General features: G+C 44.1%; 1 protein-coding gene across 1 annotated transcript in view; it reads left to right on the top strand.

The window, feature by feature from the left end:
- Nucleotides 1–274: 274 nt before the first annotated feature.
- PDZRN4 (PDZ domain containing ring finger 4) overlaps nucleotides 275–15,495 on the top strand; it is a 254,415-nt gene continuing 239,194 nt past the window's right edge. The window contains exons 1-3 of the mRNA XM_075491599.1: nucleotides 275–1,000; nucleotides 3,533–3,619; nucleotides 7,551–7,655. Coding sequence (XP_075347714.1) covers nucleotides 278–1,000; nucleotides 3,533–3,619; nucleotides 7,551–7,655 — 915 coding nt within the window. The 5' untranslated portion in view covers nucleotides 275–277. The remainder of the gene's footprint in view (nucleotides 1,001–3,532; nucleotides 3,620–7,550; nucleotides 7,656–15,495) is intronic.

Raw genomic sequence — 15,495 nt, forward strand, 5'->3', positions numbered from 1 at the left:
GCCGCGCAGCGAGGATGCCCCGGGAGGGCGGAGGTGGTGCCGGGGCTGGGCGTGGGGCGGTAGCGCCGGGGAGAGGGAGTTAATGCGGGAGGTGGGGGGGGAAGCCGCTGGGAACTCCCGCCCGGCGCTGCCGCCCGCCTCCCGCGGCGCGGCCCCGCTCCTCCGCCCGCCCCTCGCCGCCGCCCGCCCGCCCGCCCGCCCGCCGGGAGCGGCTCCAGCGCCGGCGGGGCCGGGCCGGGGCCGCGGCGCCGAAAGTTTGGCGGTCCCCGGCCGCGCCATGGGCTTCGACCCGTCGCGCTTCGCGGCGCCGGTGGCGGCGGAGCTGCAGTGCAAGCTGTGCGGGCGGGTGCTGGAGGAGCCGCTGTCCACGCCGTGCGGGCACGTCTTCTGCGCCGGCTGCCTGCTGCCCTGGGCGGCGCGGCGGCGGCGCTGCCCGCTGCGCTGCCAGCCGCTGGCGGCCGCCGAGCTGCGCCCCGTCCTGCCCCTGCGCAGCCTCGTCCAGAAGCTGGAGGTCAAGTGCGACTACAGCCCGCGGGGCTGCGGCCGCACCGTGCGGCTGCGAGAGCTGCCCGCCCACCTCGCGGCGTGCCGCTACGGGCCGCCGCCGCCGCCCGGCCCCGCCGAGCCGGAGCCGCAGCCGCAGCCGCAGCCGCAGCCGCGGGGCGGGCTCCCCCCCGGCCGCTCGGGGGGCGGCTCCGCGGGGCAGCCGCGGCGGCCCGAGCCGGGGGCGCCTCCGCGGCCGCGGGCGGGCGGCGGGCACCGCTGCCTGCGGGCGCTGCGGGGCGGCGGCGGCGGCGGCGGCGGCAGCCCAGAGCCGGGTCCCGAGCTGAAGAGGGAGGCCCTGCGCTGGAGCAGGAGGGAGAAGTCGCTGCTGGCGCAGCTCTCGGCGCTGCAGAGCGAGGTGCAGCTGACGGCGCGGCGGTACCAGGCGAAGTTCGGCCAGTACATGAGCCACATCAGCAGCATCACCCGGGACCTGGCGGGCAGCCAGCCCGGCAAGGTGAGCGCGGGCGCGGAGGCCTCTCCAGCGATGCGCTCCCCGGACCTGCTTCCGCCCTACACGACTTGCGAGCGACCGGCCGAGGTGACGGTGCGAGCGGTGTCCCCTGGGCGCCAGCGGTCACCCGCAGGTCCGCGCCGGGACCCAGCCCGATCCCCTCCGCGCGTCCCCCGGGCGGTGCGAGCCGCTTCTGCCCGTCCCTCGCCGCCCCCGGGGAGATGGAGCCACCAGCCCCGGCCGGGGACACGCTTCTTGGCGGTCCCTGTTTCGGAGCCCTTCGGTGGCCGAAAACCCGGGCGGTGGCGAGACCAGCGGTGCCTGGTAGCGGCGGTGGCCGAGCGGGGCTTGTCGCTTGCATGGCCGGAGGGGATGGGAAGCGGGCGGGAGGGGAGAGGGTTTCGCTCTTCGGCTGGCAGCCGGCAAGCGGGTCCCGGTTGCTCCGGGCAGGGTGGCCGCATCAGGCCTCCCCGCCTCGCAGGGACCCGGCTGCTGGTGCCGCTCAGCTTGCTGCAGCTGGGACTGGCAGAAGCTGAAGGGCATGGAGCCGCCTTTTAACTTTTATTTGAGCAGCCGAGAAGCTGTCTTAAAAAACTGGAGCATAAAATTATTGTAAACTTTGGAAACGGTGATGAAAGGATGGCAAAGTCTCTCTCGTTTGGTACAATGGAGTAACGGATGACACTGTTGATAGCAGAGACCGGTGCAGTGCTTTGCTCTCTTCTCAGGTCTGATGACATTGCTCAGATAGCGACTTGCTTCCTTTAGGCTGAATAAACCGTCCGAGAGTACTGGTGAGCTGGCTTAACTCACTGTAAGGGGGTTGGTTTTTTTGAACGTTAGCTCTGGGCTGGAAGATCGCTGTGCAGGCTCTGGCACTGCTGGTTGCAGCTGTGGTGGAGAGTGTTGCAATGCAAAGAATTTTTCTTTTTACCCAAATCTTCCTGGACCTTCGGGAAGCAAGATCCCAAGTGGAAAAGGTCTGAGCAGCCAAACTCGCTCCTGAAGCCATGTAGTGTGCTGGGCATCTGACGGCTGCATGGGAAATGGGAAAGGGGACGTTGTTTGCAGGACACCTGCATGCGTAGAAACATGGCTCTTCGTGGCATTGAGAAGCTTTGTGCTTGGAGACTTTGAATATTTAATCTTTTTCTCTCTTTTTTCTTTTTTTTTTCTGATTTCCTTTGGCTAGCTAATCCATGAGGTTTAGGTTGCTGGCTCTGGGAGGTGTGCTCCTGCATCTGCTTCATCTCTTGGCAGATGGGATAAGGTCATATGAAGGGGGGCAGCAGTGACAGCTGAGGAGTGGGGGGTGTGCGAGAAAAGCAGTGGCTGTAGAAGGGAGGAGAGAGATGTGGATTTTCAGTAAAGAGTTGGCAAGGAGGTGTGGGGATGGGCGTGGAGGCATCTCTCCTCCTGGGCAGCAGCGGAGCATCTGCCATTCCCGAGCACTGCCAGTAGGTGTTGCTGTATGCACTGCCGCTCACAAATCTCTTTTACAGATGAGACCAGGGTAATGAATAAAACAGGCATTTGGAAGAAAAACTATCGATAAAGTAAAACTGTACTTCATTCAAATCAAATGTATCATGCGGCAATAAAACATTTCGCTGTCACAGTTAATAAAATATGGGCTTCAGCGTTACGTATTAGATTTTGAGTGTTTAGAAAGGTATACCTTATTTAGTTGTCAAATTTATATTAATCAACTAATTTATAGAGACTGGCAAACACAAACACCTAACAGTGCTGGATGAACACAAACTTTTTTTTGTGGGGAATATGGCTCCTGAAATGTAACTATTATCATATGTGAACAAGGTAAAATAAGCGAACTTGCTGTGCTACAGCCTCCAAATATTTTTTTGCTCATATTCTTTTTTTCAGAAGATTATTTACTTGTTCCACTGAAAGAAAAGGTTTCTTTCTCTTTTTCTTTTTTAGCTTTGACTCCATCACTGGTTTTGAATGTTTGCTTTATACTGTAAACCTTGTTTAGAAAAAACTACTTTTTTACAGACATGGTTTTGGATTCTTTCTTTTTGGGAGAGAAGTGAAAGGCTGGGATGAAGAGCTGGATTGCATTTTCTGTGTGTATCTTCCCTGAAAGTTGCTATGAATGTGTACTGATATGACTTTGGGGTCTGAAAATTATCATGTTGTGTATTTTAACCTATATGTTTAATGTCTGAAGCGTTGACACACATAGGGATTTTATTTTTTTTAGAAACTTCCAGACTTTTGGAGCTCTGACTTTTTTCAGTGGTGCTGAGCATTCCTCCCACCAAAAGCCTGCACTTTTTCTTTTCAGCACTGAAGATAATCATGTGTTACCTGTTACTTTTCAGTGACGCGTAACTTTTCCTTTGTTTTTTTTCCAGTGCAAAGTCTTTCATTATCTTTTCAGCCTAATTTTCCTTTAAGCCTTGTCTTACATATTCTCCAGCTAAAAATCTTTTGTACATTAGTGCTTTCACTTAAGATCTTCTTTTTGAGACTGTATTCTTTAACAATATTTCACCTCTTGCTTCTTAGGGAGGAGAACCCAAACCATTAACAATCATGCTACACCGAGAAAATGATACTTTGGGATTCAATATTATAGGAGGACGACCCAATCAGGTAACAAGAAAAGTAACTGTAGGTTATTTTGACCATACTTTCTGTTACTATATACACTGTTAATAATAAAAGAGTTACTTTCGATGACAGTAGGTATGGAATCAGCTCCGTAGCTAGAGGAACTGTATATTATCAGGTGTAATTGGAGTCATTGTTTTGAAGACGTAATCTTGTGAGAACTGGATTATTCTCATTTTCAGGAAAGGTGTTCCCATTGTTTTTGCTTTAAAACTTTAGGCTGATCTGCACTCAGTTCCCATGAGAGTAATATGTATTCATGCAAACTGTTCAATGGAAATCTCTGGGACTACTTATAAGAGTCATTGTTGCAGGATTAAGCCATTGGAATTTTTGGAAACAGCTTGCTTTTTTTTCATTTAAAGGAGGGATGAAGATTTGCTTCTGTTGCTCAGATAGTTTAAGCACACGTCCTACTCTCACATGCCTGCTTTCAATTTGTCTTTCTTTGTGAACTGAAACAGAGTTTTCATCGATGTTGTATCTTAAATCAATCTAGTGTCATCAGTCTAGGTTTAGAAAGTTCATTGGAAACCACAGAATATGCATAAGGATCACTACCCCCCCCCTAGAATATGCATAAGAATATGCTTTTTTTTTACTTCATCCTTCCAAAAGCATTAATCAGGACTGTCATTACATGTGAAGGGTAAAGTGTTAAACTGGAAAATTAATAGTTGATTAAAAAGGCTTGGTAATAATTATGCACTGATCAGGTCCTTGTTAAGTGGGAGAATTGTAACCTCCTGCTATTATTGAGGAGGGGAATGGGACCCTATATATTAGTTTGGCAATGTTCAGCTCTAAAGCTATATTTAGCAGTGTCAAAGAGTCTGTTCTCATTAGCCTATGAAGTTCACTGCCTGTGCTGCAGAATTACTTTTCGCTGTGGGTAAATATGAAGACCAGCAGTTAGCAAATGTTGGTGCTGTAAATCCAAAGCAAGAGTTTCTTAGATTTTCTAGTGGAAGGATGAGACAACAGGTGGCTATAAGATAAAATACATGCGCTTTGATTATATCCATATTTTGAGCATACCAGTAACAAAGTCCAGACAATCTGTAGTTTGGATTGCAGTGTGACTTCTGTTATTTACAGCTGTAGCAAAACTGCAGGGAAAAGGGAGCATGGTGTTCAGCTTTCTTGGGATGGCAGCTGAACTTCTCTGAAGTACTGACATGCTGACAGTGCATACTGGAAATTTATTTTATATTACAGTTAGGCTTTTTGAATGAATAGTCTGGAAGTTTAAGGAGTAAATGATAAATATATGAAGGTTCATGGCACTGTTCATGGAGAGAACTGCTGACTGGAGAGAAGGAAATGGTCATGGTCTTCCATTAACACTGATAGTTGGAGATGGAGAAGTTGGTGGAACTGTGAGGCAGAGGTGGGTCTCAGGGGTTTGTGAGTCTTTGAAGTTTAATTCGGAAATTCTGTTTTGTTTTGTTCTCGTTGTGATAAATGTGAATACCACAGACATTTGATTGACAGTTCCCAGATACCAGCATAAGGTCTTGCTCAACTTATCTGGAGCCAAAGGAAATAACAGGAAAAAAGGATTGAGTTGACTCAAATAATGAAAATAAAAAACTCTGCTCAAAAACTTAAATACTGGAACAGGAGTTGTTTGGTAATGAGACAAAAAGAGTGCATGAAGGCAATCTGTACATTCAGGTTGTTCAGGGAAAAAGCGCCCTTGGGTGAAGCGTTGGCTCTTGCAGCGGAAGAGCAGAGCAGTGGTGTAATTATATTAGTCACCTATGTGGGAATGTGTTCCTTCACTACACGTTATTTGTGTTTTATAAGTACAATGCAGGTTTTTCCCATTGGAAAGCAGGTGACTGTTGGTGACTTGGGGAACGTACATGCATACTTTCCCTTTGCTGTGTGTCATTTAAGTCCACGATAGGCTTCCCCACCATTCACCTTCTACCTGGAGGGGAGGAGCAGAGGAAAGGAACGACTCACCACAAGCTTTTATTTTGTCAGGAAAGAAAGGATTTATTTCACATAAGTGTGTGTTTCTGGGAGGTGATTCATTATTCTAATGGAGCGAGGCTGCTTTGATCCCCACTTTTGTCTTGGGCCCCAGCTCTGGCTGGCTGGGAGGACTGTCCTGCAGAGCAAGCTGTGGAAGCTGTGCCCCCCGAGGACACCGTGGCAAAGCCGTGCTGGAGGGAAGTGTGTGCTGTGGGCATGACTTGGGGCTCCTGCAGTCACCCACAGACTCAGCTAAGGGTCGGGTAAACCCATCATCTCCGTAGCTCCCCTCCAGCCCCTGCCGCGCAGCCCATGGGCTGTGTGACAAGGTGCCAGAGCTCGGTATGCTGCGTGCTGCGTTTTCGTGTCAGGGCTGGTGGATACCAGCACGTGCTGCCTATGGGGACCACAAGCCAGACTGAAATATGCTTTTTCTTACCGGGTCATACATTGCTCTTGAAAAAGCCAGCGAAATTTCTTATGGAAAAAAATACAGTTTTATGTGGGCGAAGGTACTGTACTCTAGCCTTTTGTTTTCTTAAGAAAAAACTAAACCTTGCCCTTCGTGCATTTTGGTTAATGACTATTATGCTTCTTTTATCAGAGTTTCATTTCTCACTGCTTACATGGGAACTCAGTGGAGGTCTGTTCATAATTTCAAAATATTGCTGGAACTGTAAATAAGTTTCCCTTTTGCTTCTTACCAGACACCTATGAGTCTCTGTGGCAAAGGACAAAAACTAGGGAGTTTGTGAAATCATAGTCTGACTAACATCGTGTTGAACAATTATTTGTTCACTTGAAATCTACTTGGATTGAATCTCCATGGGCCAGTTGCCACACACTGCACAGCATGTTTTACAGTGGCTCCATTTTTTGTTATGCCTTTATCATTTTCTTAACAGGAAAAAATTATTAAAACATTTCCCCATGAGTGTATAGGACCTAGACCTAGAAACCTGTACGCATATGAATCATGCTGTTGGTCAGGGATTCACCAGCCACAGAAGGAAAGTAAAAATCGTATAAACTGCTATCCAAAGCATAAATCATCTGGAAAAAGATTCCTTCAGTTATTGCTATCTAGGTTATTATTTGTATGAACTCTTAAAAATACTTTAAGTAGGCAGTGTCTGCTTGGCATTATTTTTTTATTAATAATGATTTTAAACTATCACATAATGAAATGAAGTAATTTTAGCATGTGCAACAACATCAGGTATATCATTCCAGCTGTTGTAGATAACTTATCTGCTTTAAGTTTGACCTTCATTTGAGTTGTACTTAGCAATGTGTAGAGATCCGCTGGAAGTGGGTTCTGTTTTTGTCCACAGCTGATCTGTGTGGATTTCACAGTTGAGCAAGTTCTCAATCTCCCATGTGAACAGGATTTATGAGGTTAACCAATTCCAACCAAATCCTATCACTGTTACATGCCAGCTAACTAATGTCACTTTGTTCCTTGGAGCTTTATTTTCAAGTGCAGGAAAAAAGTTTGCAAGCAGCAGTACTGCAGGAGCCCTTTCCATCCTGAGAGAAACACTTGTGCATCCATTTTTATGAGTATCGTCCTCTGTGCATTTATGTACTAGTCACTATCTGCTGTGAAGGTTGAGGTCTGCTTTAAATATCTTAGCTGGGATCTGACTACCATTGCACCCTGTGTCTCATTTAGTCTAAAATAACCAGAAGTAAATGGATAATCTTATAAAAAATGCTGGAATGGTTCATTAATTCTGTCCTTTTGATTAATGACTAGTTTGCGTTAAGCAAGTTTAAAAAAAAAAATCCCAAGGAGCTTCATTCTTAGCTAGAAAAGTGAGCTGCATATTTCAGGTGGATTTGCATTTTCATTGCTGCTGATTTTAGTACCATCTCATTTCTCGTATTAATGTGGCCCTTTTTGCAACTTCCCTATCACCTGGTACAGAACAATCAGGAGGAATCTGCTGAGGGAATTTATGTGTCAAAGATTTTGGAAAATGGACCTGCAGACAAAGCAGAAGGCCTGCAAATTCATGACAAGATTATTGAGGTAAGAAAAAAAAAAACACCACTGGATTAGTCTGTTATATTATCAGATTAATCAAGGATTTGATGTTTTTTACACTAATTACATTGTAATTTTCCTCTTTTGCTGTGTCTAAACATGATTCTTGCACACTGAACTGCTCAAACATTTCTCAGATACGAAGACGCACGATGGATTTTTCCAACAACTAATAAATGTATTGGCCTTGGGATTAACCTGATTTAAGCAAGGCAAAGGTGTAGACACTGAAATAGCAAGCAAGAGAGGCATTTTGTATTTCTTTTTATTAACTTGAGAAAGAAGGCAAATGACTATGGAAATTCACAGGTTTAGTGAAATTTATTTTGCCATGTGTAGTGGGTATTACTGTTGTGACTCTGGGACACTGTAGAGAAGCTGTGCTGGTAAGCAGTGCTCTGAACCTTCTTAAGCAATTAGAGAAAGTACTTTATGCTATATGATCAGAAGTGGATCATTTGTTGTTCTCACCAGCACCAATACAGCTCTTTCCCAGTCATGTAATATGCTAGCATGGAAGTTTTAAAGTTTATTCCTGCGTTGTATGCAGTTTTTCCCCATAAAATAACTATAATTTAAAAATATACCAGTAACTCAGTCTGAAGAATAGATTGCTGCCTAGCCTACGTGTGTAACCATAATTAGCCCTCTAAGAGGTCTCGAAGGACCAGTTTCAAACAGTCGCTGAAATAGACTCCTTAGAGTGCTGTCAAAACGGCATTTCACATCGCAGCTCTAATACAACTCTCTGAATGACAGCATGTACCAGTAGCTGCTGGGTTTGTTTAGGATACATCACTCCAGCCTTGGGTTTAGGGGAGGCTCAGAAGCATGGCGTGAACTTGCCAGTTGGATGGGGTTTTGTACAAAGACACACGAAACAAGTGGATTGGGAGACAAATGCAGAGTGCTGCTGCTGGCTTCTTGCTTTATATCGCTGTTAAGGACTAGAAACATAAGCCAAGAATGTTTGAATGCTGGCATTGCTCTTAATGTTGGGAGCCTAGAGCAGTGTGTGAAACCAAATTAATATATTTTCTTGGAAAAATAAAGCTTATGCTCTTAGCTGGCAGATACATGCATCTCTAGTAGAAACCAAGTTGGCTGAGCAGAACTGAACTTGCAATATAACTCTTATCTCCCCAAGATATACAAAAAGCTTTCGCATCCAATTTTTTTGTAACAGCAGCCCTATGCTGAAAAAATGTTTCCTTCTGACATTACTATTTCCTTACCACGTTGTATTTTCTACAGACTGACCAGCTATGTAGTTTTATGCAATTGCTCAACACTTCCTGCTTTATTTTATTGTTCTTTTATAGTGCCTTGATTTTTAAGACAAAATGGAGTGGTTTTGGAGGAAGGAAGAATAAAGTCACAAACCAGCATTTATTAAACGTGAGGTCATTCCTCAAAATGTCACTGTAATTGAAGCTTGATTTTTATTTGTTGAAAAATTCTGATATAAAATCATACTGATATTTAAATTGCTAGTGAGAACATACAGATTTCAGTTCTATGTGAAACTATAAATCCAATCTAGCGTAAGTATTCATACAGCTCTGAATGGAGCACTATTTTCACCATATTAATATACAACAGCTTTGTGTATAATTTTTTGTATTCGGGCAAACGTTTAAAAATGTTCAGGGTTAGGCCAAATATTCTACTAAAAGTTTCAGTGTTTCAAAATTTGTTAGACTAAAATAAAAAGAGGAAGAGAAATGGTAACATTAAGACTTTCTAAATGAAATGCAAATGAGTAATTATTGCTCCATGCTAGATCTAGGAAGCAGCTGGAATCCAAAAGTTGAATTTTTCCTTGCTTGTACATAGCTATCAATGTCTTCTTGCACCAGGATGCCCTGCCAGCACTGCTGCGGTTTGTTGTGAAAGATCAATATGAAAGCTTCTGCTGTGAGGAAGTAAGTCGGATGGTGTAACTGTTTCAAAGATGTTGGCAGATACACAGAATATGAGTTCTAGTGAAAAGTTGATAGGAAGTGGGACTTATTACTATTGCTTGCTCTTCACTCACTTGGTGATCTGATCTAATGGGTGATATTTTATGAGACCATTTTTCAGTAATCAAGAGCAGAAGGAACCAATGTTGTTCGGAGAGCCTTTAATAGCCTCAGTCACTTGTTTGGCAATGGGATGCCCAGGGTGTTTCTAGCAATGCGTAGCTAATGGGATAATGGACAAAACTATCCCATTAAATCAGGAGAAAATCTGTTCTCAAGGCGTGTTGCTAAATAAAGAAGGTAATTTGTTTCAGTGCTTTATCAGATGTTTAACAAATGTTAACTGCATGTGGTTGACGACAGTGAGTTGTGCACATTTCAGATGACCATCTTGTGGGTAACCTAGTGCGGCAAATGGATTTCACAGTCCTATGGCATTGGCAGCTGGAATTGTGAGCCAAGGCTGGCAGACATAAGTATTGCTGCCTTTTACTTTGTATACGTCATTATCTATGGCAGCAACCTTGCTTTGAAAGATTGCCAAGGGGAGAAATCAGATTTCTTTATTAAGGTATTTATTCTAAGTGTAAAAATGCCACACAAATGACGACTTCTTGGAGGTTTTTGAGATCTGGCATATTCTGTGCATATTCTGCGCCCAGAATATGGGCAATAGAGCCTCTTTGACTCTTTAATCTGAAAAATGTTGGTGTTTGTGTGGGCTTTACTCTCAGGTGAGCATATTTTGTGCTTGAGGACCTGAAAACTGGAACAGACGCCTGTGCCTGTGAGCTGGCAGGGTGGTGGAGGGTGAGGGTGACAGGGAGAGGTGAAGGGCGACAGCCCCAGGTACCCTGTGTCAGGGGGCTGCGCTTTGCACAAGGTACTGTCACAGGACCCTCACTGGTCATTTTCACTGTTCTGCTGAGGAACAGAAGATTTCAGGCACAGCTTTACCCTCTTTATTCAAGGTTAACTCCTCTGTGAGAAAAGACTTGTTTATGAAGTGTAAAGCTGGCCTGGGACAGTGACGTGCACAAGCAGCACTCTGGCGATGTGTACTTTCAGGAATCTTACTACAAGCCAAAAATTATCATTATTTGTTCATCAAGGAGAAACTCTTCCTCCTGAATTACTTCTGTGTAGCAGGTTCCTCCAGATGTCACGGTCTTCTGCTGCTCTCAAAAGTCTTTATCCAAAAATCTAGCTCCCTAAATTAACACAGTGCAGCATGTGTTCCTGGACTAAACACTGTTCACGTGCTATAAAAAGCATCTCATAAACCGAGATGCAGCATTGATATCTGTGAGTCCCAACATGAAAGCCTTGGATATGAGCAGTGGTATAAAGCCACCAGACCTCTAACTTTTGGATCTCTGTCTTCCTTTCCACCCTCCCTGTGAATCCCAAGAGGAGGAGAGAAGCAGCAAGCCATGCACAGGACTGTCTGTTAGTGCTGGTTAAAAGAATTCTGGTTGCTGCTGGGAGAGAATGGATCACAGTTATACAGCTATGCATCATTTCATCTCCCCCTCACTTCATGCAAATCTTTCCTACTGAGTAAGTTCACTGCCCAGCTTTGCTAATAGCCTCCTCAAGGCAGTATAAAACAGCTATGATCCTTGGCAATGTTGCTGATACACAGAAGTGTTTTACCTGCTGCTTTTTGTATACATATTTATAGTTCTGAGCAGTAACACTGGAACTGGCTCTTTCTGTTTGGAGGAAAATTTTACTCTCTCAGTTTGCAGTCAGTTTAACTTCACATAAGAATGGCACCACATTGGCCAAAGCTCCAAGTACACTAGTTAATGCATAGTTAACAAGCCATTCAGAACTAGTTCTTTATACTTGTTTTGGGTTGGTTTTTCTTTATAGAATACTAAATTTTACAAATATTGGTATGTCATCTCCTCTGGTTTTAAGCCCGACTTTAGAAAAAAACAGTGACTGATTTTCTCAAGGCCTCTTTCATTCTGTAAGTCACAATATCTTGCGAAATACCATTGTATCACTGAAGTGGGATATGCTGATTTTATCTTTTCACTTCAGTGTTCTACATAAAATACATGACCAGGACAGAGTTTGCAATCCAGATGGAATTCCTGAATTATTTTTTTTTTAAAGAGCAGTATTTCATCAATTTGAGGAAAAAGAGCTACTGTTAATTCATATTGCCTAGGAGACAAAGCCCTATAGTCACGGCTGAACCTTCTGTAGTAGGTTTGCCAAATAACAAAACAGCAGTGCAAAACCTTCTGTGCAAGTAAAAGGGGCTTAGGCTGAAGACCAAAATATTCATATAAGGAGTTGTAAGCACATCATTGTCTGGAAGGCTCAAGTGTTTTTCTGTTCCTTGCACTGCAAAGCAAAGGCTTCTGTTCTTTTACTCTCAAGTGAAATGAGAATATTGGCCCTTTTGCATTTTAGTCATTTGATTCTCATTAATTTGATGACCAAGAAGCAGGCATGATGGAGCAGAGGGGAAAGAAAAACGTTTTTAGTCTGGGATCTTTAAGTCTTTTTGAAAAATGAGATGGATGCATGTGTATCATAATTATGTATTTTGTTTATGCAGCCTGAGTTCCGTAAGTATATAATAAATAAGACTTCATCCCTTATTCTGTGTTTCCCTTTGTTCTTTTCACTTTTTTGGAGAGTACACACACAATGACTTTCAAGTGCACGTCAGCAAAGCCAGTTTCAATAAAGATGAAGTCTTGAGGCTTATCCTGGCAGAAGTAACTTACATCTGCAAAGCGCTTACACAGAAACTTTTTTAACTATTGCCAGACTGCTGACTGTGCTGTGTGTCAGCCTTGTGATGTTTTATCTTCTTCGTGTTTCTGTCATTACACTCACTATGTTGCTCAAGCAAAATCTTTGATACTAGTCATGTTTATTTGGCTAAGAATCTCCACTGTCAGATTATGTCTGTAGAAATAGTGAGCTTAAAAACTGTCTTGCTGGGATCAGAGCTAGTAGATTTGGGATGGCTTTGAACCAAAGCTGCACATGATGTGGCCAGTAAGATCTGGGTGGTAGCTGAGGAAACTTTTATATAGCTAATTTTAGCAGTGTGGATTTCAGTGTATCTAAATGTGCCCGAAGTAGCCTAAGGAATATTAAGCTCTCTTAAATCCTTAACAAATTCATAATGTATGTTGCAGGTAACCAGGTCTGGCACCTGCATTCATTAGATAACCCCTAATTAGTCTGAAAGATCCCTGGCATAATAGATTAGTTATACCACGGGCTTAGAAATACCTGTAGCCTCTTTTCACCTCTCCCTTGCCTGTTTTGGACACCTCAATTCTTTCATCTGTCTGAAGAAACTTTAAAAAAGTCAGGTGTGATCAGGTCTGTACATAACTTCATTTGAATAGGAACTACTGCCCCTGCTGACTTTTTTACTTAACAGAAAGTCTTGGAGTGCTTCTCCGAGAAGTGAGAGATCTGGGTTGCGGGCTCTGCCCTGCCTGCAAAGGATTGAGCTTACCTATCCAGGTAATTGCCCTCATTACTAGGGCAGAGGCTAGCCTGTGTGAGACCAGCCTCCACCCATCCTCTTCAAGCAGAGCTAGGTGCCAGCAGGCATTTGAGAGTCAGGATTATCCAGCGATAATCTGCTGTGAAATAGATGCTGTTCCAGGGAGCTGTATCTGGAACACTGGTCCTGCCCTTCTGTAGGTAAGTGCTTGTGCCAATACATGAGAGTTTCCCTCTTTCTTGCACAGTTTTCTGTCTTACGTGACGCTTTCTTGAATGATACTTGCATTTCTGACTTCATAGTGTCTTGACTTTGAGAGGGGAGGTAGCAATGCTGTTAACCAGGATATCCTCTAGCTAGGACGCGTTCCTAGATATGAAAGATGGGGTTCCCTGACTGAATAAATAGCAGTAGCTGGGGTTTTCCTCCTCCTGGTCTTTGTTCTAGCTTCTATGTTATCTAAAATGTGGTTACTGCTCTGATGCCCACTCTCAGAAGACAATGCAGGCTGGATCTCATGTAGGTGGATTAACTTAGTGTTCAATGTACTGTCTGTGCAGGAAGCTGACACCTCACTGTGGGCATCCTGGAATGCCTGAATTTTGTACTTTATTGTCTAAGTTCCCAAATATCAGTAGCCTAAATTTGACTGGACTTGCCGTAGGTCTTTAGAGGTGTCTGCATTGCTCTCTATTCACTGAACTAAAATGCAAATGTTATGTTTAGGGGAACAGGTTATGTTCCTTCTAGAAAACACTTAAAATTCCAGCAATTTACTGTATATGTTTTAAAAAGAGAACATGAAACTTTTGTTTATATGTGACCTACAATTTCTGTATTTTGTTGTGGTGAAATATATTAGAGAATGGGCTACTGAAATAAAACACTTCCATATATAATGTTTTCTTGCAAATCTTAATAAGACTTCACAAAATACTTTCTATCCTAAAGAAAAGGGAGAAATGAAACAAAATTATATTGAAGAAGTGGAGAATGCGGTGTTAATAGGGTAATACTGAATAATGACTTAATCTTTTGTGATCAGAAATTTGGTATTTGATCCATCAGTTGATTGAATGGAGTCTTACGTTCATAAACAGGCAAAATATTATTTTGATACTTGTGTAAAGCAGCATAATGGAAAAATTTAAAATGCCTTGGCTTTTAAGAGGTGATATTTTTTATCTGTGGTATAACCTGAGAAGTTTCTATCTGCTGAGAACTTGCTGTGGACCCAGCTCTAGAGAGGTGCAAGCCTGTAAGACGGTTTCTCAGCTGTGTTCATTTGGGCATGTTCTCACAGACAAGCCAGGCATGTGTGCAAGTATAATGCTACGTTGTTGTTAGGGAAATATGTGTGCTTACAGTGCTTTTATCTAAAAAAAGTGGAAATGCCAAACATGTGGTTGGAATATGACCACCAGATGAACTCTCCAACTAGTGTATTTGCAGAATTGGTATATTCAAGAGATAAGGCAGTATCGTCCTTTTCAGCAAGCCTCTTCAGAGTGTGAGTCACAGCTCTTTTGAGATGCAGCTAGCTGCTGTACTGCACCTTTGTATGTGCTTGGATGCTTCTCTGCAAGGGGCTCCCAGTAAGCAAAGGAGATACTAGGGTGGCTGGAAGAGGGCACAGGGCAGATGTGGTGGAAGGAGCAGTGTGGGAGTATTTCTGAAATGCAACCCAGCATGAAAGGAGTCAACAGAGCAAGCTAAGTGGAAGTGGTGAAAATAATCTTTTACAATGGGTTTTTGTGCTACTCCTACCATGTTGGGTCTTTGTCTAGGTGACTTACGTTAGGCATGATAGAAGAGGCTTCGGGATCTTGTGTGCACATGAGTGTGCATAACCCCCTGTCTCCAACAGGATATTTCTGTTTTGCTCTGACTGTGGTGGATCTCTACAGCATCTGGATCACTGTAGGAGCAGAAGGGGAAGAGTGAAGGAGAGTATGCAAAGAAGAAGAAAACCAGGGGAAACTGAGCTTTACAATTAAAGAGTACAAAGCACCAACCTCATGCTTCCACAGGAGTGTTTTCCAGTGCTTGCCCATAAATAGGCAGTGTGGGAGAAATGGACAGGATGTAGGAGTAGGGGTAACTGAATTGTGGAATAGGATCATCTCTTCACACTGCTATGAAATCTGATAGGGAAATAAGGTGGAACAGTACTGGAGCAGAACTATGATAACTGTACTGTGTCTGCAGAGTGGGGCAGTAGCCAAATTGGCAAGTCAGCGGTGCTGTTAAGTAGGAAAGATTCTGGTTAACCTGTGGAAGAGCTGACTAACATAAGAACCTGCAAAATCCCATAAACGGTGTTGCTACCATGCACCACAGATCCCTAGGCACCGTGTGAAGGCCTGATCAC

This window comes from Mycteria americana, chromosome 1 (genome assembly GCF_035582795.1).
Source record: "Mycteria americana isolate JAX WOST 10 ecotype Jacksonville Zoo and Gardens chromosome 1, USCA_MyAme_1.0, whole genome shotgun sequence".
NCBI lineage: Eukaryota > Metazoa > Chordata > Aves > Ciconiiformes > Ciconiidae > Mycteria > Mycteria americana.